At 46.3% G+C, this 20,157-nt stretch overlaps 1 protein-coding gene across 2 annotated transcripts in view; it reads left to right on the forward strand.

The window, feature by feature from the left end:
- The window catches only part of fam49bb (family with sequence similarity 49 member Bb), a 115,090-nt gene extending 96,957 nt beyond the window's left edge, over nt 1–18,133 (forward strand). The window contains exons 8-12 of one of the 2 annotated variants that reach the window (XM_063207055.1): nt 6,715–6,831; nt 7,219–7,298; nt 9,360–9,486; nt 10,225–10,295; nt 18,002–18,132. In XM_063207055.1, the coding sequence (XP_063063125.1) occupies nt 6,715–6,831; nt 7,219–7,298; nt 9,360–9,486; nt 10,225–10,295; nt 18,002–18,065 (459 nt within the window). In that variant the 3' untranslated portion in view covers nt 18,066–18,132. Of the gene's footprint in view, nt 1–6,714; nt 6,832–7,218; nt 7,299–9,359; nt 9,487–10,224; nt 10,296–18,001 lie in introns of both variants that reach the window. The other variant, XM_063207054.1, reaches the window with a different exon arrangement.
- Nucleotides 18,134–20,157: the final 2,024 nt, after the last annotated feature.

A 20,157-nucleotide genomic window follows, 5' to 3' on the forward strand; every position in this document is an offset into this window, starting at 1 on the left:
AAATGCAATAAAAATGTGCCTACACCCCTTCACATTTGTGAAGCATCACGGCGGGATGTATGTGTTTTTAATTACATCCTCATGGAGCACAATAGGCTCTAAATAGGCTTTTTTGTACTTATTATTAGGGTAAGTTATAGTCTTTCTTTAATATTTTCTGTTATTTATCTCTCAAGCACACCGAATGGCTTATAGGCCTATCCATGGTGTGATGTAAAATAACCTACTGGTGGGGTATTGTTAATTCACAAATTATTACTTAGACAGCTTATTTCACCAAAATGCACGTTGTTACTAGCTAATTGTCAGTCAAAACCCAAATCAGCCCTGTTAAAGGCATTTCAACATCAGCAAAAAGCAAAAGAGCATGAACAGATGCACAAGTTCCAGGTGCAGGCAGCGCGCTCTCTCTCTCGCTCTCTCCCTCCCCGATACCCTCGACTGGAACAAGTTGCAATTCTGCGCACTTTAAAGTCCTTTATGAACGCCCATACATTGATTCTTATGAGTTATGAGTCGCCATGCCTCTGTTTTCCCCTGTAGCGCGCTCAACCGTTCACATTCTCCTGGTGTGACTGATTTAAATCCACAAATCTTATCTTCATTATTTGCTTGCGGACTGCCTACTCATATTGTTAGGTCTAAATAAACAAGAAATATAGCGAAAATCACAAAAAGAACAGACAACGAACGTCGGGGTAGGAGGCGCATTGAAATAATAGGGGAAACTCGGCGAGGTTTAAAATAACAGCCTCAGAGCAAGTTTGTCGCGACGGTACCACTATTTCATGTTTGCACAAACACGTCTTCGTTGTGGATATTGGGTTGCTGCGCATGTTTCAAAATGAACATTTGCCTCCGTGTTGGAGCTGTTCATTCTCTGAGGAACGTTGCAGATGCGCTGACAGAGACTGGAAGAATATTGCGCTCCTAGTCTCTAGCGCTGATTCTTTGTCGAGGCTTATAAGCGACGCGCGGGAACACCAGCGTTCTTTTTCAAAGACGCAAGTAGCCAGATCAATGCACCTTTTTCAACCAGAACTGCATTGAAACTTAAAATTACACCAACATTTAAGCGTCATTGCGCTGCGTTGGCCTATAACGCGCCACCAGTAGTCTAAGGCTCTTAAGACTCTTACGGCTACGGTAGAGAAAGGGAGAGAGGGGAAACAAAACACCACGCAAATAACTTATCGTTACTTATCGGGGCCAGAAAAGTGATCGTCCTTGTAAAAAGTTACCGTCCGATTTATTGACTTATCGGATATCGTGACAGGCTTATACTCAATAGCAGCATGCAAGACCTCGATAATGATATTCAAACGATATTTAGAAATACAGCCAAGTGTTTTTCTTGTCACTAATTTGTTGGTCTGTGTTAGGCGTGGCTTTGGTCATGGCGGGCTTCTTGCACATTTGTTGACATTCAGCAAGTGATTGGACTGCACAGAAACGTTTTACTTGTTCGCGATGCGCATATCGCCACTCTTGATATCGCGATTTCAATACATTTGCGATATATTGTGCAGCCCTAGGGTACAGTAGTGTGGCTGAGAAGTGCCTGGTATTCCCCTCCTCTACTCTGACAGAAAAAACATGACAAAAAGTGACAAAAAATAACAGAAAGTGTGTAAAGTGAATTCTCACAGCAAAGGTGTCTCATTTCCTACGTTGGAACAAATTTCAGTTCTCCATTTCTTAAGCCTCACTTTTTTTTATTCAACCATTTTTTTCGACGGTAGTGCAGAAGTGTCGACTTGGTGTACAGTTTTAAAGAGTTTCTCACACTTCAGTAGCTTCCACTGGATTTGGGTGAGTTGACTCAGAGTGATTCACGAGCCACTGAGGCACTGAGAGAGCCAAGGAGAGAGAGAGAGAGAGAGAGAGAGAGAGAGAGAGAGAGAGAGAGAGAGAGAGAGAGAGAGAGAGAGAGAGAGAGAGAGAGAGAGAGAGAGAGAGAGAGAGAGAGAGAGAGAGAGAGAGAGAGAGAGAGAGAGATGTGCAGTGAGGGAATGAGAGAGATGCAGTGAGGGAATGAGAGAGTGAGAGAAAGTGTGAAGGATAGCAAGATGAATGGATGAATAAAGAGAGAGAGAGAGAGAGAGAGAGAGAGAGAGAGAGACAGACAGTGAGGGAGTGAGAGAGTGAGAGAAAGTGTGAAGGATAGCAAGATGGATGGATGAATTAAGAGAGAGAGAGAGAGAGAGAGAGAGAGAGAGAGAGAGAGAGAGAGAGAGAGAGAGAGAGAGAGAGAGAGAGAGAGAGAGAGAGAGAGAGAGAGAGAGAGAGAGCGAGAGAGCGAGCGACCAAGACACAGGAGAGGAGGCAGAGAGAGTGATGAAGTGCAAAATGGATAGATGGAGAGAGAGAGATGCAGTGAGGTAGTGAGAGAGAGTTTGAAGGAGAGCAAGATGGATGGATGGATGGATGGATGAATGAATGGAGAGAGAGAGACAGAGACAGAGAAAGGGCTGGTCGTGAAGAGAGAGAGTGATGAAAAGCAAAATGAATGGATAGATGGATAAAAAGAGAGTAAGAGAGAGAGAGAGCTGGTTGTGGAGAGAGAGAGAGAGAGAGAGAGAGAGAGAGAGAGAGAGAGAGAGAGAGAGAGAGAGAGAGAGAGAGAGAGAGAGAGAGAGAGAGAGAGAGAGAGAGAGAGAGAGAGTGGCAAAGTGACCTGAGATTTAGGGCAGAGCACATTTGGAGGCAGTTTAGCTAAAACCTTTTCAGATGTTCCCTGCCAAGCGCTGCTCCACAGAGACAATGGGCTCTCTTTGTGTCTCTGGTTTAGGAGCAAAAAAATCTATTTTGTCTTGAAAGGCCATGCAGACATGCAGAGGAAATGGTTAATATTTCATCGTGGAGAACAATACCATTTCAGTTTGTGCCCTACCACACACACACACACACACACACACACACACACACACACACACACACACACACACACACACACACACACACACACACACACACACACACACACACACACACACACACACACACACACACACACACACACACACACACACACACACACTACTTTGTTGATGGGGCGAATGCCAATGGTCTATTTGCCCCTCCAGCTTCTTTCTCACACACCTTGCGCTTCTTTCGACGTTTGCACGCACGCACGCACGCACGCACGCACGCACGCACGCACACACACACACACACACACACACACACACACACACACACACACACACACACACACATCTTTCTACAAATATGAACATGCCATTCAATAAAACGTATCCATATTTCATCCCTGTGATGTATTTTGCCATCTCCGCTCTTCATGCCAGCATTAAACATCGGCCCACTTGAGTTGGATGAGCAGATACATCAGAGATCTCTCCCTACACACACACACACACACACACACACACACACACACACACACACGTACACACACACACACACACACACACACACACACACACACACACACACACACACACGTACACACACACACACACACACACACACACACACCCACGGCCACACCCTGACATCCTGAGTGAGGTGCGGCGCTCCATCCCCCACCCCCCTTCTCCCTACCTCCCCAGACTCCCATTGCCGGTCATTATTTTATAGTCGGCCATTCCAGCAGTCCATTACATCCATACACATGGTGCTCCGGGGAAATAAAGATGGGGGGCTCCATTTCCTGGCAGATATCTCGCCCACACGTGCCCATACCGAGGGCCCCCCCCCCACCCCACTCACACACGCACGCACGCACACACACACACACACACACACACACACACACACACACACACACACACACACACACACACACACACACACACACACACACACTCTCCTTTACTTCTGCTATGGCACTTCTCAATATACCAGCGGGGACACATCACTCTGTAACTACTGTCCCTCCCTGCCCCCCACCACCACATATACACCACCCCCACCCCCCCCACCTCTGTCCTCCTGCCTTGGCACGTCTCTCCTTCTCTGGGGGTGCTCATCATGCTATAACGGGAACCCCAACCTCAGCCTACAACCGCACCCACCCATCACTGTGGCAGATATCACACCATCTCTCGCAGCACCCACATATACCAAACCCTGCCCTAGGAAACAGTTGCCACCCCCCCCCCTTCTTCCTGAAGCCCCCCCTCTCTCTCTCTCTCTCTCTCTCTCTCTCTCTCTCTCTCTCTATCTCTCTCTCTCTCTCTCTCTCTCTCTCTCTCTCTCTCTCTCTCTCTACCAGGGGACACACATCACACAACTGTGCCCCCTCTCTGCCCACACACATCTCACCCTCCCACCACACCCCCCACTCACTCACACACACACACACACACACACACACACACACACACACACACACACACACACACACACAACACACACACACACACACACACACACACACACACACACACACACACACACACACACACACACACACACACACACACACACCTTCTGCCAAGGCCCTCTCTACCAGGGGGGACACATCTCTCTACAGCCAGACCCACTACCCCCCTCATTTACACCCCCACTGCCCTCACCACTCACCCCCCTCGATGATTCTCTTCTGTCATAACCCGTCTCTTTCCTAACTACCACATACCCTGCCCTGCCCCCCACCCTCCCATCTCCCTACCAGCGGGGACTCAGCACTCGGTACGGTAACTACTGCTCAGGGAGCAGTTGGCAGTGTTGATTTAATAATGGTTATGGACACCAGCGAGACAGCTACAGCTGCTCCCCAGCACCACTGTCATAGCTGTTATAGCCGCCCCCTCACTAAACAAACCTGCATGGCTGCCGGTTACAATCGCTGGGGCTGGGGCTGGGGCTGGGGCTGAGGCTGGGGGCTCGTCAGGCCTGTCAAAGACAACCAAGCAAACTAGGCAATTGGCTATGGCCCCCAGCTGAAAGTCCGTCCGTCAATCACTGGTTATGTACTTGTATTCAAACCTCCCAAAATTCAATGACCGAAAAGTGCAATGATACTGCTGTCAACATTTCCCATGAGGGGGGCCTCTTTCCAATAGTTTGAAGTGAAAAGGGGGACCCTGGTCCTGTCGTGGCCTAAATGTAAGGTACTGGGTTACTATGCCGGCGACCCGGGTCCGATTCCGGCTCGGGTCATTTGCCGTTCCTTCCCTGTCTCTCTCCCAAGTCATTTCATGTTTCTCCTCCACTGTCCTGTCAGAAAGGAAGGCAAAAAAGCCCTAAAAAAAAGCCCCCGTCCCCCGTCCCTCTTTGCCTAGGGCCTCAAAAATCCTTGAAACGGCCCTGGGCCCTGTTGCGAGTTACTCCAGTTGGCCTCGCTGCCTTCAGCTGTAGCACCACATTATGCCCCAGCATAATAACAATAAAACCCCCTCCATTCACTGATACTATATTGTGGAGATAATCTTACAGGGCTCGGCCAGCCCAGCACCACAAGAGTTGACTGCCCCCAATGCACATCTAAAAAATTCATCCCCTCCCATTCCCTCCCGCGGCATACGCTGGAATTATTTATTTATCCACATAATACTGTACACTGGGAGCGGGAACGGGAAGCCAGCTAGTGGATTTTCATGGCAGTCAGTCACCCAGCCATGTAATGACTTCTTCTGTACTGTAATGCTGCACTGGTTACATAAGAGATGCAATTCAGCGTTTCCCTGTATATCGGAAAAGACATAAAGCAGGTGAGGCATCTAGTAGTGGTGTGGATCGGCACGATCCGATCACGATCCGATTCGATCACGATTCGGGAGGTAGTAGATCCGATTCGATTCGATTCTATTAGATCCAATCCGATTCGATTCAATTCTACAATGCATTGCAATGCATTACATTTCTACTGAACGCAAAGCAAATGTTCAGCCATGATGAGTAAATACAAGTAGTCAGATACTGAGCAACAATTTATTGGCTGTTTTCTGTATCAGTCTGTATCAGTCTTGCAATGTTTTGAAGTGTTTTCATTTAATTTAACATTCATTTGCTCCCGAAATATCCATGGAAGTAATTGAAACTTAAAAAATTGCCGGATTGATTCTGGAACTTGCCGGATCTGGATCTGGATCGTCCATGCCCCGGATCGATTCGGATCGCCGAATCGATCATTGTTGACACCACTAGCATCTAGTAGCCGCCTGCGGGGCTGTCAAGGGCTGGCAGTTTAGATATAGAGGAGAGAGGAAAGAGGAAACGGATCGTAGGTTTAATATTCTAAAACTTCACATTAAAAACTCTAATTTCACTGCATGTTTTACTGTGTAATTATATGCATGTGACAAACATTCTTGCATCCATGTGTCCAGTTCTCTGGGTTTAGGTACGTTCAAACTCGGTAAAGTGGTTCTTGACTTCTTTGGTTGCATCAGATTAGAAAACAAGAGTGTGGTCTCTTCTACAATCTTTATTCAGTCATCCAAACAAACAGATAGATGAATGACAAGTGCTCTCCTCCATCATCTAGCCTACTACCCTCCATCCATCCATATGTATAGTTGTGGTCTTTTGATGCCTTGAATGAGTAGGACCGTGAAAGAAAAGGGACTGGGAAGCAGTGGGAGAGAGTAATAGGGTCTGACTCCAACCCTTGTACCCAGATTTATGGTTTGACACCTTAGCCCACCAAGCCACAGCACCCCATGCATGGTTTAATTCTGAACAAATTCGTCTTTGTGATCACATGGCACATTTTTAAAACTTTTCTCTTTTCTTGACACCTTATAGGCCGAGGGAGAAAACGAAGTCAACAACGAGTTGGCCAATAGGATATCTCTGTTCTACGCGGACGCCACGCCCATGCTCAAGACCCTAAGTGACGGCACCACGAAATTTGTGTCCGAGGTAAACACTGCAGTGCACTGTACTGTACTGCACAGGGACCTGCAGCAGGATTGCACCTGCCAAGTGATACACACAGTCACACAAAAAGAGAAACAGGCACACACACGCACACAAACTCTGACACACACACACACACACACACACACACACACACACACACACACACACACACACACACACACACACACACACACACACACACACGTCTGTAGTCACTCTTGCCAAAATAAACTGTATATTGGGCGAATCAGCAGGCCTATCGAGCGTGCCCATCGCGTCTCATTATAAAGTTTGTATGGATCGCTTGCGAGGGTCAGCGGGTTCCATTGATTTCACTCACTGCGTCCTTCCTTCCCCTCCTTCCGTCCGTGTGTTTCGCCTCCGCAGAACAAGAACCTGCCGATCGAGAACACCACGGACGTGCTCAGCACCATGGCCAGCGTCTGCAAAGTCATGCTGGAGACACCGTAAGTAACCCGCAGCACTTAAGAGAGGGCTGTGTTTGTTTGATCAATAAACCTCACCATATCGGTACTAATCTGTTGTCAGAATGTGTGTCTGTCTGTGTGTGTGTATGCGTGTGTGTGCACGTGTGCATGCTGAAGTTGTTTTGTAAATGAACAGTGAGATCAGCAACCCAATATGAACCAAATAATAAGTCATTTGTTGACGTGATTCATCACTTTAGTACATTTCATTGCTTATCATCCTGAGAAACTGGGTTCAGCTCTGACACGTTCAGGCCCAAAGTTCAATGACCTCTAGAGAGCAACAGAGGTCAGATAGAGCTCAGCATATTGCAGATTTGAATTCTGCACAGCACACCCACATTGACAAAGTAAGGCTCGTTGTTAACTTTGTCTCAAAAATGCTATTGGGCATCACAACTCTGGATTTTGGTACCATTCTGTTACATCTTACCTTGACTATTTCTGTATGTGTATGTCAGTGGCGGCTGGTAGTCTGTCAAACAGGGGAGGCTGTTCAATTACAATATGTCCAGAACGCAAAAATTAAGGGGGGGGGGGGGGGGGGGGGGGGGGGGGGGGGGGGGGGGATTTTGACACACATCTTACATTGGTCCTGAGCCACATATGGCCTCACACACTAAAGGACTCTTGTTGAAACAAATTTGTTAATCATTAATCATTATCCCCCTTGTAGCCTATTCATAGGGAAATGTTTTTATTATTATTATTATTATTATCATTAGGCCTACCTCCGCCACATAATGATGTGATTTAGTTTGCCTTCGTTGTTTTTGTTCATTACTGGGTGCACGGCTTAACTTACCACTAGAGGTCGCAAAATCTTTAATTATTTACCAGACATTGCCAACACAGTAGGAAACAAGGATTCGCCACTCACGGTACTTGGCAGTTAACCAGTTGATAAGACACCAGGAAAGCTCAAAAGAAACGGTTGTTCTTCCCTACCTTTTTCACCAAGTCAATATTAGGCAGTGCTCTGCTCTGCTCCTTGATATTCATTTTCTCCTCATAAGGACGACTGGAATTCGCCAGAATTTAATCCACAATGCTTGGCATTTTGCATAGCTCTCTAGCTTTCTTGCAAGCTAGCCCTAACGAAAAGTAGGCAACTTCAACTTTTGAATTGGGATATTAAAAAGGATAAGGACATGCCACTATTAAGACTTTATTCGCAACACTATAGTGTCACTAGGTTTACAAGAATATGTACACAAAACTGGAGTACACCGCAATGAATAGCTTCCCCACTGGTTACCACGACGAAACTTCTCAGTCAAATTAATAACATACCGGTATCCGCATTTCGAAATGAAATCAACTACTGTAGCCTACTGACACGGGGTTCACCCAATCACAAGTCGGAGCTCCAGTCTCCGGTCCCTCCCCCCTCCTCTCTCTTCCCCATTCACTCCCATAGAGGCTCAGTCTCAAAATAAAAAAAAATTCACGGCAATAGCCAATGACCGTTTAGCATTTTGCCATTGAAAAATCGTACAATCCCACATGCCATTGAAGTCCATTGAGACTCGACTCGCTTGCGTTGTCATGAGCGGAAAAAAAACTCGTGCGAGCCTCGGGATCTTATAACAGATTGGTTTCATCTCTAAGTTGAGCACATGCATTTTCTATGGAGCTGGGTCTGAAATAGCAATGTTATTAAGTTGTGTAAAGCATTAGTTTACATACTATTCTCCGTGATTTTGGACAGGAGGCGGCGCCTCCCTTGTACTCAAAGAGGAATCGCCTCTGGTGTATGTGTACAGTATGTGTTTGTATTGGGCAGCCGTGGTGGTATGGTTAGGGAGGTGGACTTATGATCATAGGGTTGTAGGTTCGAATCCCACCCTTACCTTTCCCTAGACCTCCATCCATGGCTGTAGTGCCCTTGAGCAAGGCACCTAACCTACCATTGTTCTATCTAGGATCTGTAACCAATACCCTGTAAATAACTAAGTCGTTTTGAATAAAAGTGTCAGCTAAATGTGATGTAATGTCATGTAATATGATGTAAATATGTGCGTGTGTGTGTGTGTGCAGTGAGTACCGCAGCCGCTTCACCAGTGAGGACACAGTGTCTTTCTGCCTGCGGGTCATGGTGGGCGTCATCATCCTCTACGACTACGTGCATCCCGTAGGGGCCTTCGCCAAATCCTCCAAGATCGACGTGAGTCTGACAGCATAGACAGTTAGCTATAATGCCGGCAGTCTGTACACTTTCTGCGTATTGATTGACGTTAGTGGCATATTGTTTATGACATGACATTAGTGACATGACTTTAGTGTGTCGCAGTGCAGCCGTAGTATCTTTGATGACACTTTTGGTTCATGTGCAGTTGAAACTAGAAGTTTACATACTCTGTATGTAAAGACGGGGCAATCATTTTTTTTTCACATTCAGTGAAGTAAATCCGTCCAATTTTAGGTGATTTAGGATTATTGAAATTATTTCCAAAGGCGTCAATTATTAATAAGAATTATAAGGTGGGATGTTTATGTAACGTTTACATACACACGTTTACAACACACTTCAACGTTTTGGAAATACTCCTGCAAGCATTGCAGCCATCATAAATCTCCTCATGACAGCTTCTACTGCTGAATACACTACTTCAGTCACCCACCCACGTTTTTTTTTGTCTTCTCTCAGGGTCAAACATTTGTACATAATTGGAGGCTCACGCTTTCGGCCTTGTCCTTGTCTTGTGTCGCTGTAATGAAAGCATGTAGCAATATATCGAACGGCAGCAACACAGTGCGGGATGATAGTACTGACATCTTGTTTTACCTGGAGTTAGTAGCTGTGATTTTTTTTCTCCAAGTTATTGTACTTCAGCCAGACAGTCTGTGGTAATGCTGCTGGCATCTTGTATTGACTGTTGTCTATTTTTTTTTGCTCCGACAGATGAAAGGATGCATCAAGGTTCTCCGTGACCAGCCTCCCAACAGCGTAGAAGGCCTTCTTAACGCTCTCAGGTACGCTACATCTCATTCTTAAACTTCGCATGGACCTCCTTACGTCCTTGCAATTGATCGAACTTTATTTGGATTGTCACCTACTGTGTATGGACAGCGGGGGTTATGAGGTTTATGTGAACTGTTCAGTGTAACGGAGGCCAACTAGCAACGTGTTGCGTGAAACGTTAGTAAACCTCCCTCCCGCAGCCTCAATACATTGCGGTAACGTTTGACTATCGGACTGGCCCTTCAGCTCAGCGGTCTCGTACTGTGCCTCTCATTCCCGAACCGATGCGATTGACGACGTGGCAGGTTCGCGGCCCTGAGGGGGACGAGTCGTACGGGAACACCTCCGTCACATCTACACAAAGCAAAAGACACCAAATCTTTTGGTATCTCTCCCCTAACCCTGATTACTGATCTTATCATTGTGTCATGGCCGCTTGATTTCAAAAATGCATTTGTTTTTTAAATAACACATCACCCTTCATCATGTGAAGAGGTTGCTGTTCTACAGGTCCACTTTCCAGATATTAAAACCTTATTCCTACATCATGTAGAACTGGAGAGGTCTCTCATCAGAAGAGACAAAATGTCTACAAGCGCTTTAAAGAAATGCGGTTGCTTACAACTAAAATCTTTTGACTCAGATGACCTGGCTTAATTGGAATCTTCACAGACACATGGTCTTTTAAAGGGTTTATGTGACCAGACCATCACAGTAAATGTTTTAAATGCTCTTTCCAAGTGAGAGTTTATTGACGGTTTTTGTTGTCGTTTTATCTGAAGTTTCCAATGCAAAGAGCATCCCATAAACCAAATTCACTAAGCCGATCTCCCTCCCTTTCTTGATCAAAAAAAAAAAAGTTTTTTAAACCCCACTTCACCCATATACCAGTCACCCGCTTTTCTTTACCTTCATCTTGACCCCTTTGCACCCAATCTCCCTACTGCTGTTTCTTCACCCTCTCTTTCGCTCTCTCTGTAGCGCTCTCTCTCTTTCTCTCTCTCTCTCTCTCTCTCTCTCTCTCTCTCTCTCTCTCTCTCTCTCTCTCTTGCTCTCTCTCCTCTCCTCTCCACTCTCTCTCCTCTCCTCTCTCTCTCTCTCTCTCTCTCTCTCTCTCTCTCTCTCTCTCTCTGACTCTACTCAACCCATCCACCGGCCCTCCTCATACCAGCTCCGTTTCAAAGCAAAGCATATGAAGTCGCTGCCAAGAAAGCTTTTAGGATTCGTTTGTAATCCCGCTCCAGTTGTAAGGATCACTGACCTCAGCTCCTCCGTAAGCCTCCGTACAGTACACACACTGGCCTCGCTGTCGCGCAGCACTGCTACTAGTGTGTGTGTGTGTGTGTGTGTGTGTGTGTGTGTGTGTGTGTGTGTGTGTGTGTGCGCATTAGAGTGTGCAGTGGGAGATGAGCATGAGTTCTGCCATATTCCAGCGGCGCCCCAGACGTGTGACAGTTTAAGGCCAGGGTGTGTCACCAGAACTGTCACTGTGGTGTGACCAGCAGGGTCTCTCCATTTATCCAGACGTTCATAATGCTTAATTGGGGCCAAGACAATCTGTGTGTGTGTGTGTGCGTGTGCGTGTGCGTGTGCGTGTGTGCGTATGCGTGTGTGCGTGTGTGCGCGTGTGTGTGTTTGCGCGCACCGCCTGTATGTGGGTGCACGCCTGTGTCTCTTTGCGCATGTGTCTGTCTGACTCTGTGTCCTGTGCATGTGTGTAAAGTACATCCCTCGCTGCTTTCCCATCACCTCTATTGTATAGTCGTCTTGCATTTCCCATTACGCACCCACTCAAACTCCCACCACACTGCCACCACTGGCCCAGATCTGAGGACCCACATCTGGAGCAGAGCAGAGCAGAGCTTTTGACAGTGGAGGCTGTCGAGACAGGAGTGGAGCAGACTGGCAGCATGTGTAGAGTGGAGAACCACTGCTGGAGGAATCAAGCATTTAAAGGACCAGTTCAGTCAATTTCAATATGCTGTTGTATTGCTCATGCTACCCTTGACTTGTCAGTACCCGGTTATGCCACATTTTTTGGCTAAGCCCTTTCCGAGATATGAGCTATTCTAATGGGGGCAGCGTTTGTTTACATTTTTTTTAAATGAACATAGCCCTACTCCAAATATTTTCCCATAAGGTACCGCTGTTTGCCAGTTGTCTGCTGATGTTGTATAACCTTTCGGATGTTTTTGGGAATAAATAAAAATGTTTTTATGAAATGTAAACAAAGAGCTGCCCCCATTACAATGACCAGGATCTCGGAAAAGGCTGAAGAAGAAGAAGAAAAAAACCTTAGGTACTGACAAGTCCAGGGTAGTGTGAGCATTACAACTGCATGATGAAATTGACCGAACTGGTCCTTTAATACATAGTACAGCCAGGAAGAATACATTGGAAACTGGGATTGAATATGTGTTCATATGAATATAATAAGTTTGAATTACATCATTATATGAATATATCATGAGTTTAGACAGGTGGCGTGTAGAGTTGAGACGAGAACAACAGTAGTCAAGGGTTGAATATATACAGTACTGTACGTAGAGTCTATCCTGGATTACAGTAGTAGGGTTGAGTTGAATAGAACATACAGTGCAGTAGAGTCAAGTCTGCCTAGAGTTGAGTAGGTCAGTGCATCTTAACTGGAATAGTCGTGGGACCTACAATTTACACAGACAGTGTTGTGACCCATTTTTTTGTTTATTCTATTTATACAAAAATGTAACCATGCATTTGATAACATGCATACAACATGTTTTGCATCATTATTTGTGTTTTATGTTGACATACGTGTCTATCAGGTAGTTTAAGAGGAGTATTAGCAATGTTTATCTTAAACACGACAGTCATTTATTCATGACTGCATCTTATGGCAATAAAAGGGGAAATCAATACATTTTTACACCACAGCTCTGTGACCCACCCAGGACCCCTCTGCCACCTCACTTTTGGGTCCAGACCAACCAGTTAAGAGACACTGGAGTAGAGGCTCCAGGCACGAGGAGTGTAGTGGTGGGAAGCCAGTGGAGTTGTGCTTTCCCCTGCTCTGCTCGTCATGCCTCTCAGTGGAAATAACAGCGTTTCCCTACAGAAGGAATGCCTCTGGCTGTGACACACCCCTGTATTCATTGTCCATCGCACACCGCTTATGTGCGTCAGAGAAAAGAGGACACTGAATGTGAGAAGGAGGGAAACTGGTGTTTTGTCATGGGGAAATTGAATACACAAGATAGAAGTAAATGTCAAGGGTGAAACAGCTTTGACTCTTAAATTCTGTAGTAAACCGTAATAAAGGGCTTACAGTATTATATTGCTTACAGGGATTTAAAAGAGATAATGTTGTTGCCTCACCTTAAAGCTTTTCATGCCACATCATCCAGTCTTTAAAGAGTCCCTGGGTGCGCGTTCGTTTCCTGTGTAGACGAGGACTTATGACAAGAGATTGGGTAGGGAGCCGGGGGGTAATATTACCAATATGGAAGATAAGTGGGGTAGACATGTCTGTAACGACTGGTAAAAGCCATCATCTTCCCTGTCAGAAGCAGCAGCAGCAGCAGCAGCAGCAGCATCAGGGCTACTCTGGCTTGAAGAGTGGTGATGGTAATGCCCCCTTACCCAGCCGTCCATTCAACATTTACTTCGTCTGCTACACACGCAAACGTGCAGATACACACACACACACACACACACATACAGAAAGAGGCCGCAACACACACACACACACACACACACACACACACACACATGCAGAGAAAGAGTCGGCCACACACACACACACACACACACACACACACACACACACACACACACACACACACACACACACACACACACACACACACACACACACACACACACAGGAAGAGACCACAATACATATACACGCACACAAACAGAAAGCAAAAGTTACACACACACACACACACACACACACACACACACACACACACACACACACACACACACACACACACACACACACACACACACACACACACACACACACGTTCCTCTTGGCCAATCTGCCGGCATGGTTTTGTTCACCTGCTGCCTCCCAGTTCCTCCACTGCTGCTCATGGTGGAGTCCTCTGCTCTGCTCTGCTCTGCTCTGCTCTGCTCTGCTCTGCTCTGCTCTGCTCTCTCCCTGTGGTTTCCATGGCAACCAAGACATCTGTGCTGTGCTCTGTCTCCAGCAGAGCCCGTGGCCCTTCCCGTGAAGAAAGCTAACCAGGACATGTGTCAGTCAAGACAGGCTAAATGTCTGGTGCTAGCTCTCTCTCTCTCTCTCTATCTCTCTCTCTATCTCTATCTCTATCTCTCTCTCTCTCTCTATGGAGATCTAAGGATATGTGTTGTCTGTCAAATCAAATCTCTATCTCTATCTGTGTATGTGTTCTCTCTCTCTCTCTCTCGCTCTCTGCACCCTCCCACCGTCTCTGTTGTCTGTCAAATCAAATCTTTCAAATCTTTCTCTCCTATTCTCTCTTTCCCTCTCTCTTCTGCACCCTCCCACCGTATCTGTCTGTCTCTCTCTCTCTCTCTCTCTCTCTCTCTCTCTCTCTCTCTCTCTCTCATATCTGCCTCATACGTGTGTACACACACACACACACACACACGCGCACACACACACACACACACACACACACACACACACACACACACACACACACACACACACACACACATGCACGCACACACACACACACAATCGTACTGGGATTCAGCCAGCTCCTGTCAGATCAGAATCTAAAAAGGGCAACGTTTACCCTGTTGCTGTGGCAACAACTCCTGTGTGGGTCTCCCGTAACGATGCTACCCCACTGGCCTCAGTAGATGCATCCTGTAGATATCCTGCCCAGTACACCCACCCATACCTAATAAATACCCCACCTTACCCCCCAGTCTACCCACCCATACCTAGTAAATACCCCACCTTACCCCCCAGTCTACCCACCCATACCTAGTAAATACCCCACCTTACCCCCAGTCTACCCACCCATACCTAGTAAATACCCCACCTTACCCCCCAGTCTACCCACCCATACCTAGTAAATACCCCACCTTACCCCCAGTCTACCCACCCATACCTAGTAAATACCCCACCTTACCCCCCAGTCTACCCACCCATACCTAGTAAATACCCCACCTTACCCCCCAGTCTACCCACCCATACCTAGTAAATACCCCACCTTACCCCCAGTCTACCCACCCATACCTAGTAAATACCCCACCTTACCCCCAGTCTACCCACCCATACCTAGTAAATACCCCACCTCACCCCCAGTACACCCACCCATACCTAATAAATACCCCACCTTACCCCAGTACACCCACCCATACCTAGTAAATACCCCACCTTACCCCCAGTCTACCCACCCATACCTAGTAAATACCCCACCTTACCCCCAGTCTACCCACCCATACCTACTAAATACCCCACCTTACCCCCAGTCTACCCACCCATACCTAGCAAATACCCCACCTTACCCCCAGTACACCCACCCATACCTAGCAAATACCCCATCTCACCCCCAGTACACCCACCCATACCTAATAAATACCCCACCTTACCCCCAGTACACCCACCCATACCTAGCAAATACCCCATCTTACCCCCAGTCTACCCACCCATACCTAGTAAATACCCCACCTTACCCCCCAGTCTATCTGCCCTGACCCCCTTGTTAGGTCTCCAGTTCCCCCTTACCATTAGATTATTACATTACATTATATTACACTTACGTAGCTGACACTTTTTCCAAAGCCTCGTAGAGTTACTGACAGGTTGTTGTCACAGTACCTGGAGTAAGCAAGGGCACTTCAGCCATGGAGTGTGGAAGGGAGTGGAAGGTGGGATTCGAACCTACAACCCTTTGATCTAAAGCCCATCTGCCCATCTCTTTAGCCACTTCGCCGGCTACCACTCCTTCCATCACTAGTAGCCACTCATCTATATACCGTAACCGATACCCCGCCCAGTATCAACACCCCCTGCCCAGTACATAAACAACCCCGTGTCCACTATCTACCCACGCCTGGCAAACCCCCCCTCCCCCCCCCCAACTGGCCCTAATTGCCCACTCCGTCACCAACCTCTTACCAGCAGGCTTGACCATGAAAGTCTGGTGATGGCACTCCTAACCAATCAAACAGGCTGATATCTCGCCCGCCCCCCAAAGGAGAGTTGCAGCCTCTTAAGCATTCTCAGTGTGTGTGCATGCGTGTGCATGCGTGTGTGTGCATGCGTGTGTGTGCATGTGTGTGTGTGCATGCGTGTGCATGCGTGCGTGTGTGTTTGTGTGTATGTGTGTGCATGTGTGAGCGTGTGTGCGAGCGTGCGTGCGTATGTGCATGCATGCGTGTGTTCGTGCAGGCATGTGTTTGAATGTGTGTGTGTGCACACGTGCCTGTGTGTATATGTGTGTGTGCATGTGTATGTGTGAGTGCGTGCGTAGGTGTGTGTGGGCTTGAATGTGTTTGTCTTGCGCAATGACACCCCTTTCAAGTGTGCATTGTGCATACCCATCTAATCAGACAGAGGTTAATGATTGAAAGCATCACCAGGGACATCTTAACTCTATGCATGTATTCATCACCAGTGACAAATAATCCCCCCTCCTGTGTCCAAACCACTAAGCCTGCAAATTAAATCACGTAACCTGCCTGCCTATTGGCTTCTCTATTTCCCATATATATTCCATCATTTCCCCATTTATTGTATGCTGTTGTTGATGTCCTTATTTGACAGTTGATGTGCATAAAACGTCTGCTAAATTCTAAGTATTGGAATGAAATGTAATTTAAAACATAATCCATGTTCTGTGTTCAACGGGTACACCAGAAAGCATCTGAATGCATGTGTTCATGTTGTGTATTAAAAAAACTCCAACTCCCATTGTCATTGTGACACAGCACTCCACAGCACACAAGTGAACACTGCACACTGCACACAACGAAATTGCATTTATGCCTCACCCGTGCAAGGGGGCAGCCCTCAGTGGCGCCCCATGGGGAGCAGTGCGGTGGGACGGTACCATGCTCAGGGTACCTCAGTCATGGAGGAGGATGGGGGAGAGCACTGGTTGATTACTCCCCCCACCAACCTGGCGGGTCGGGAGTCGAACCGGCAACCTCTGGGATGCAAGTCTGACGCCCTAACCGCTCACCCATTATTAAATAATCACCTCATTTGCGTCTTCAACAGGTACACAAGAAACTGAGTCCACTCATCAGCCATCCTGCCCTAGCGTCCTCTCCAGTTCACCTTACTTCTTTGCACTCTGACCGTAATCTGCGGGTGCAGATGCTGCCAGAGCGCTCAGTGGCACTCCGTACTCCAGAGCTTGACAATATCACCCGCGTAGAAATTTCTCGTCCGTGGCAATCACGGCCAGCGATCTTGCCCTATACGTCATCTAATCCAACTCTCTGAGCTTCTTGAGTACAGTGGTCCGCGCACGGACCCCCGTGAAGCACTTCTGATGATCAGTCCACCGTGTGGACAGCCGCTCTCCTGCGAGAGCTGCACGATCACGGGAAGTCCGTTCTCCAGCGAGAACGAAGATGTATGAATACATGATTAAACCAAATTTCAGATAGTGAACTAGTGAAATAATCTTTCCTGTGTGTCTTCAACTGGTACATGGCAAGGCATCTAAATGCATGTGTTTATGCTCAGTAACTAATAACCACTTCTCCTGTGTCTTTTCAACAGGTACACCACAAAGCATCTGAATGACGAGTCGACCAACAAGGCCATCAAAGCCATGCTGCAGTGAAAACCAACCTCTGGGATCCACCACCTCCTCCTCCTCTCTTCTGCAACCCCCCCCCCCCCCCCCCTTGCGCCCCCCTGGGCTCCTTCCTGACCCCCACCTGCCGCCCTGACCCATGTCCAGCCCCGCCCCCCAGCTCTGGGACTGCGCCCCATGTCCAGCCCCGCCTCCCTTGCTCTTCACCCTGTCACAGCGATGCACAGAATGTTTTTATAAGAAAGTATAACAAACAAACAAACAAACAAGCAAAACGGGGAGGAGAGAGAGTGATGGAAAAGAGAGAAAAACTTAAACGCAAACAAAAAAAAAGACACAAATGCTTTGGCGCCATCTCTCCCTCCCTTCGTTTTGTGTTTTTACAAAGAGAAAAAAGAAAGAGAAAAGTGAATGCTACTGCCGTACATCCGGACATCTTTTCTGTGCCAAAACAGCATTGTCGCTTCTGGTGTTTTTTTTTGTTTGTTTTTTTTGCTTTTACATGTCTCTATGGAAAAGGCCATGCAAAAAATGGCAGCTACGAAAGCATTTCGTGTTATTTCCCATTGTTTTTTCTCATTTCTTCGTTTTTAAATTCTTTCGCTTTTTGTGTTCTTCCTGTGTGAGGGAGTGGGGAAGGGAGGGAGGGGATGTTTTGACTTGAAATTTCAAAAAGAGAGAGATATACATAGAGAAATATATATATGAATATATTATTTTTGTTTGAATTAATATTTAATATTTCATCCTCTGCATGACAAAATGATGTCTTTTTCCTCCTCTATTTAAAACAAAGAAGAACTAATTGCTTAAATTTTCATTTCTCGATGTCAGCGTTTTTTTCTGTAAATTTAAGGATGGAAATGTTTAAATTATGTTTTTGTTATTGAAATGGTACTTGTCACAATGGAGATTATTAAAAAAGATAGTACTGTTCATGTTTTATATTTTTTATAGATCTTGATTCAAGTGTTATTGTCTTTTTCATAGTTGTAATGGTGATTTTTTTTTTTTCCTTTCTTTTTTTTTTTTTTTGGAAAACTAACTTTCAAACTGTGATGGGGGTTCAAATTAAGTGAAAGTGCGGTGTGAAAAATGGTGACTTGTGCTGTCAGGAAAACAATAAAAACTGCTTTCATGTTTTTTTGTATCTTTGCCGTTTGCGCAGTATTTATTTTTTTCTCCGCAAGGAGTTCTTTGAATAACAGTCTCCCTTGTACTTATGGAGGGGAGGGTATATGCATTCCGAGACTCACCACAGTCACTTTACTCATTTATATTTTCTTCTTAAAAGTTAGCGTCTTTTAGCCGTTATATAGGCTGAGTGCCTGTAATTAAGGGGTGGGTAGGGCGATGGTTGAGGCCAAAGGGGGCAGCGTTTAAAAAAGGCTTTTTCCAACGTCAGAGTTTTAAATGGACTGTTTTATTGTGTACTACTCCATTGTTTCGGCCGGTAGTCTGTCTGCCAAATGGCAGCTGTGATTGTCTGAACGATCTTCAAAGGCTCATTAAGGCCTTGTCAGACTGGAGTGAAATGTCTCGTCCTTCTCCTCAACATTTCCTCTCTTCCATTTGTGTCCTTGTATTACTTTCTCTGTCTCTCTCCCCTCTCTCTCTCCCTCCCTTCGTCAATCTCTATCTCTCTCTCTCTCTCTCTCTCTCTCTCTCTCTCTCTCTCTCTCTCTCTCTCTCTCTCTCTCTCTCTCTCTCTCTTTATACCCCCTTCACTCGCTTTCTGTCTGCATGTGTTTCTTAGACTCTTGTTCTCTGTCTCGATCTCTCTCTCTCTCGATCTCTCTAACTGCCTGTGATTCTTTGACTCTCTATCGCTCTCTCTCTCTGTCTCTCTCTCACATACACAAACACCTCTACACACACACACCTCTCCACACCATCTTTGTTTCTGTTTCTTCCCCCTAATCCTATTCTTGTGTACATTAATTCACTCTAATGTAAACTACAGTTTCCATTACTGATCCTACAGAAATGTTCCCTACTGCACAACGTGTATGCATATGGCTTATATTAAGCCATGAAAAAACACCGCTATTGCAGTCCATAGCACCTTTCCCTTTAGTCGTGTTGGCTGGAAACATCACATCACAGCACACTAAGTAAT

The sequence above is a fragment of the Engraulis encrasicolus genome, chromosome 9 (genome assembly GCF_034702125.1).
Source record: "Engraulis encrasicolus isolate BLACKSEA-1 chromosome 9, IST_EnEncr_1.0, whole genome shotgun sequence".
NCBI classification, from domain to species: Eukaryota; Metazoa; Chordata; class Actinopteri; order Clupeiformes; family Engraulidae; genus Engraulis; species Engraulis encrasicolus.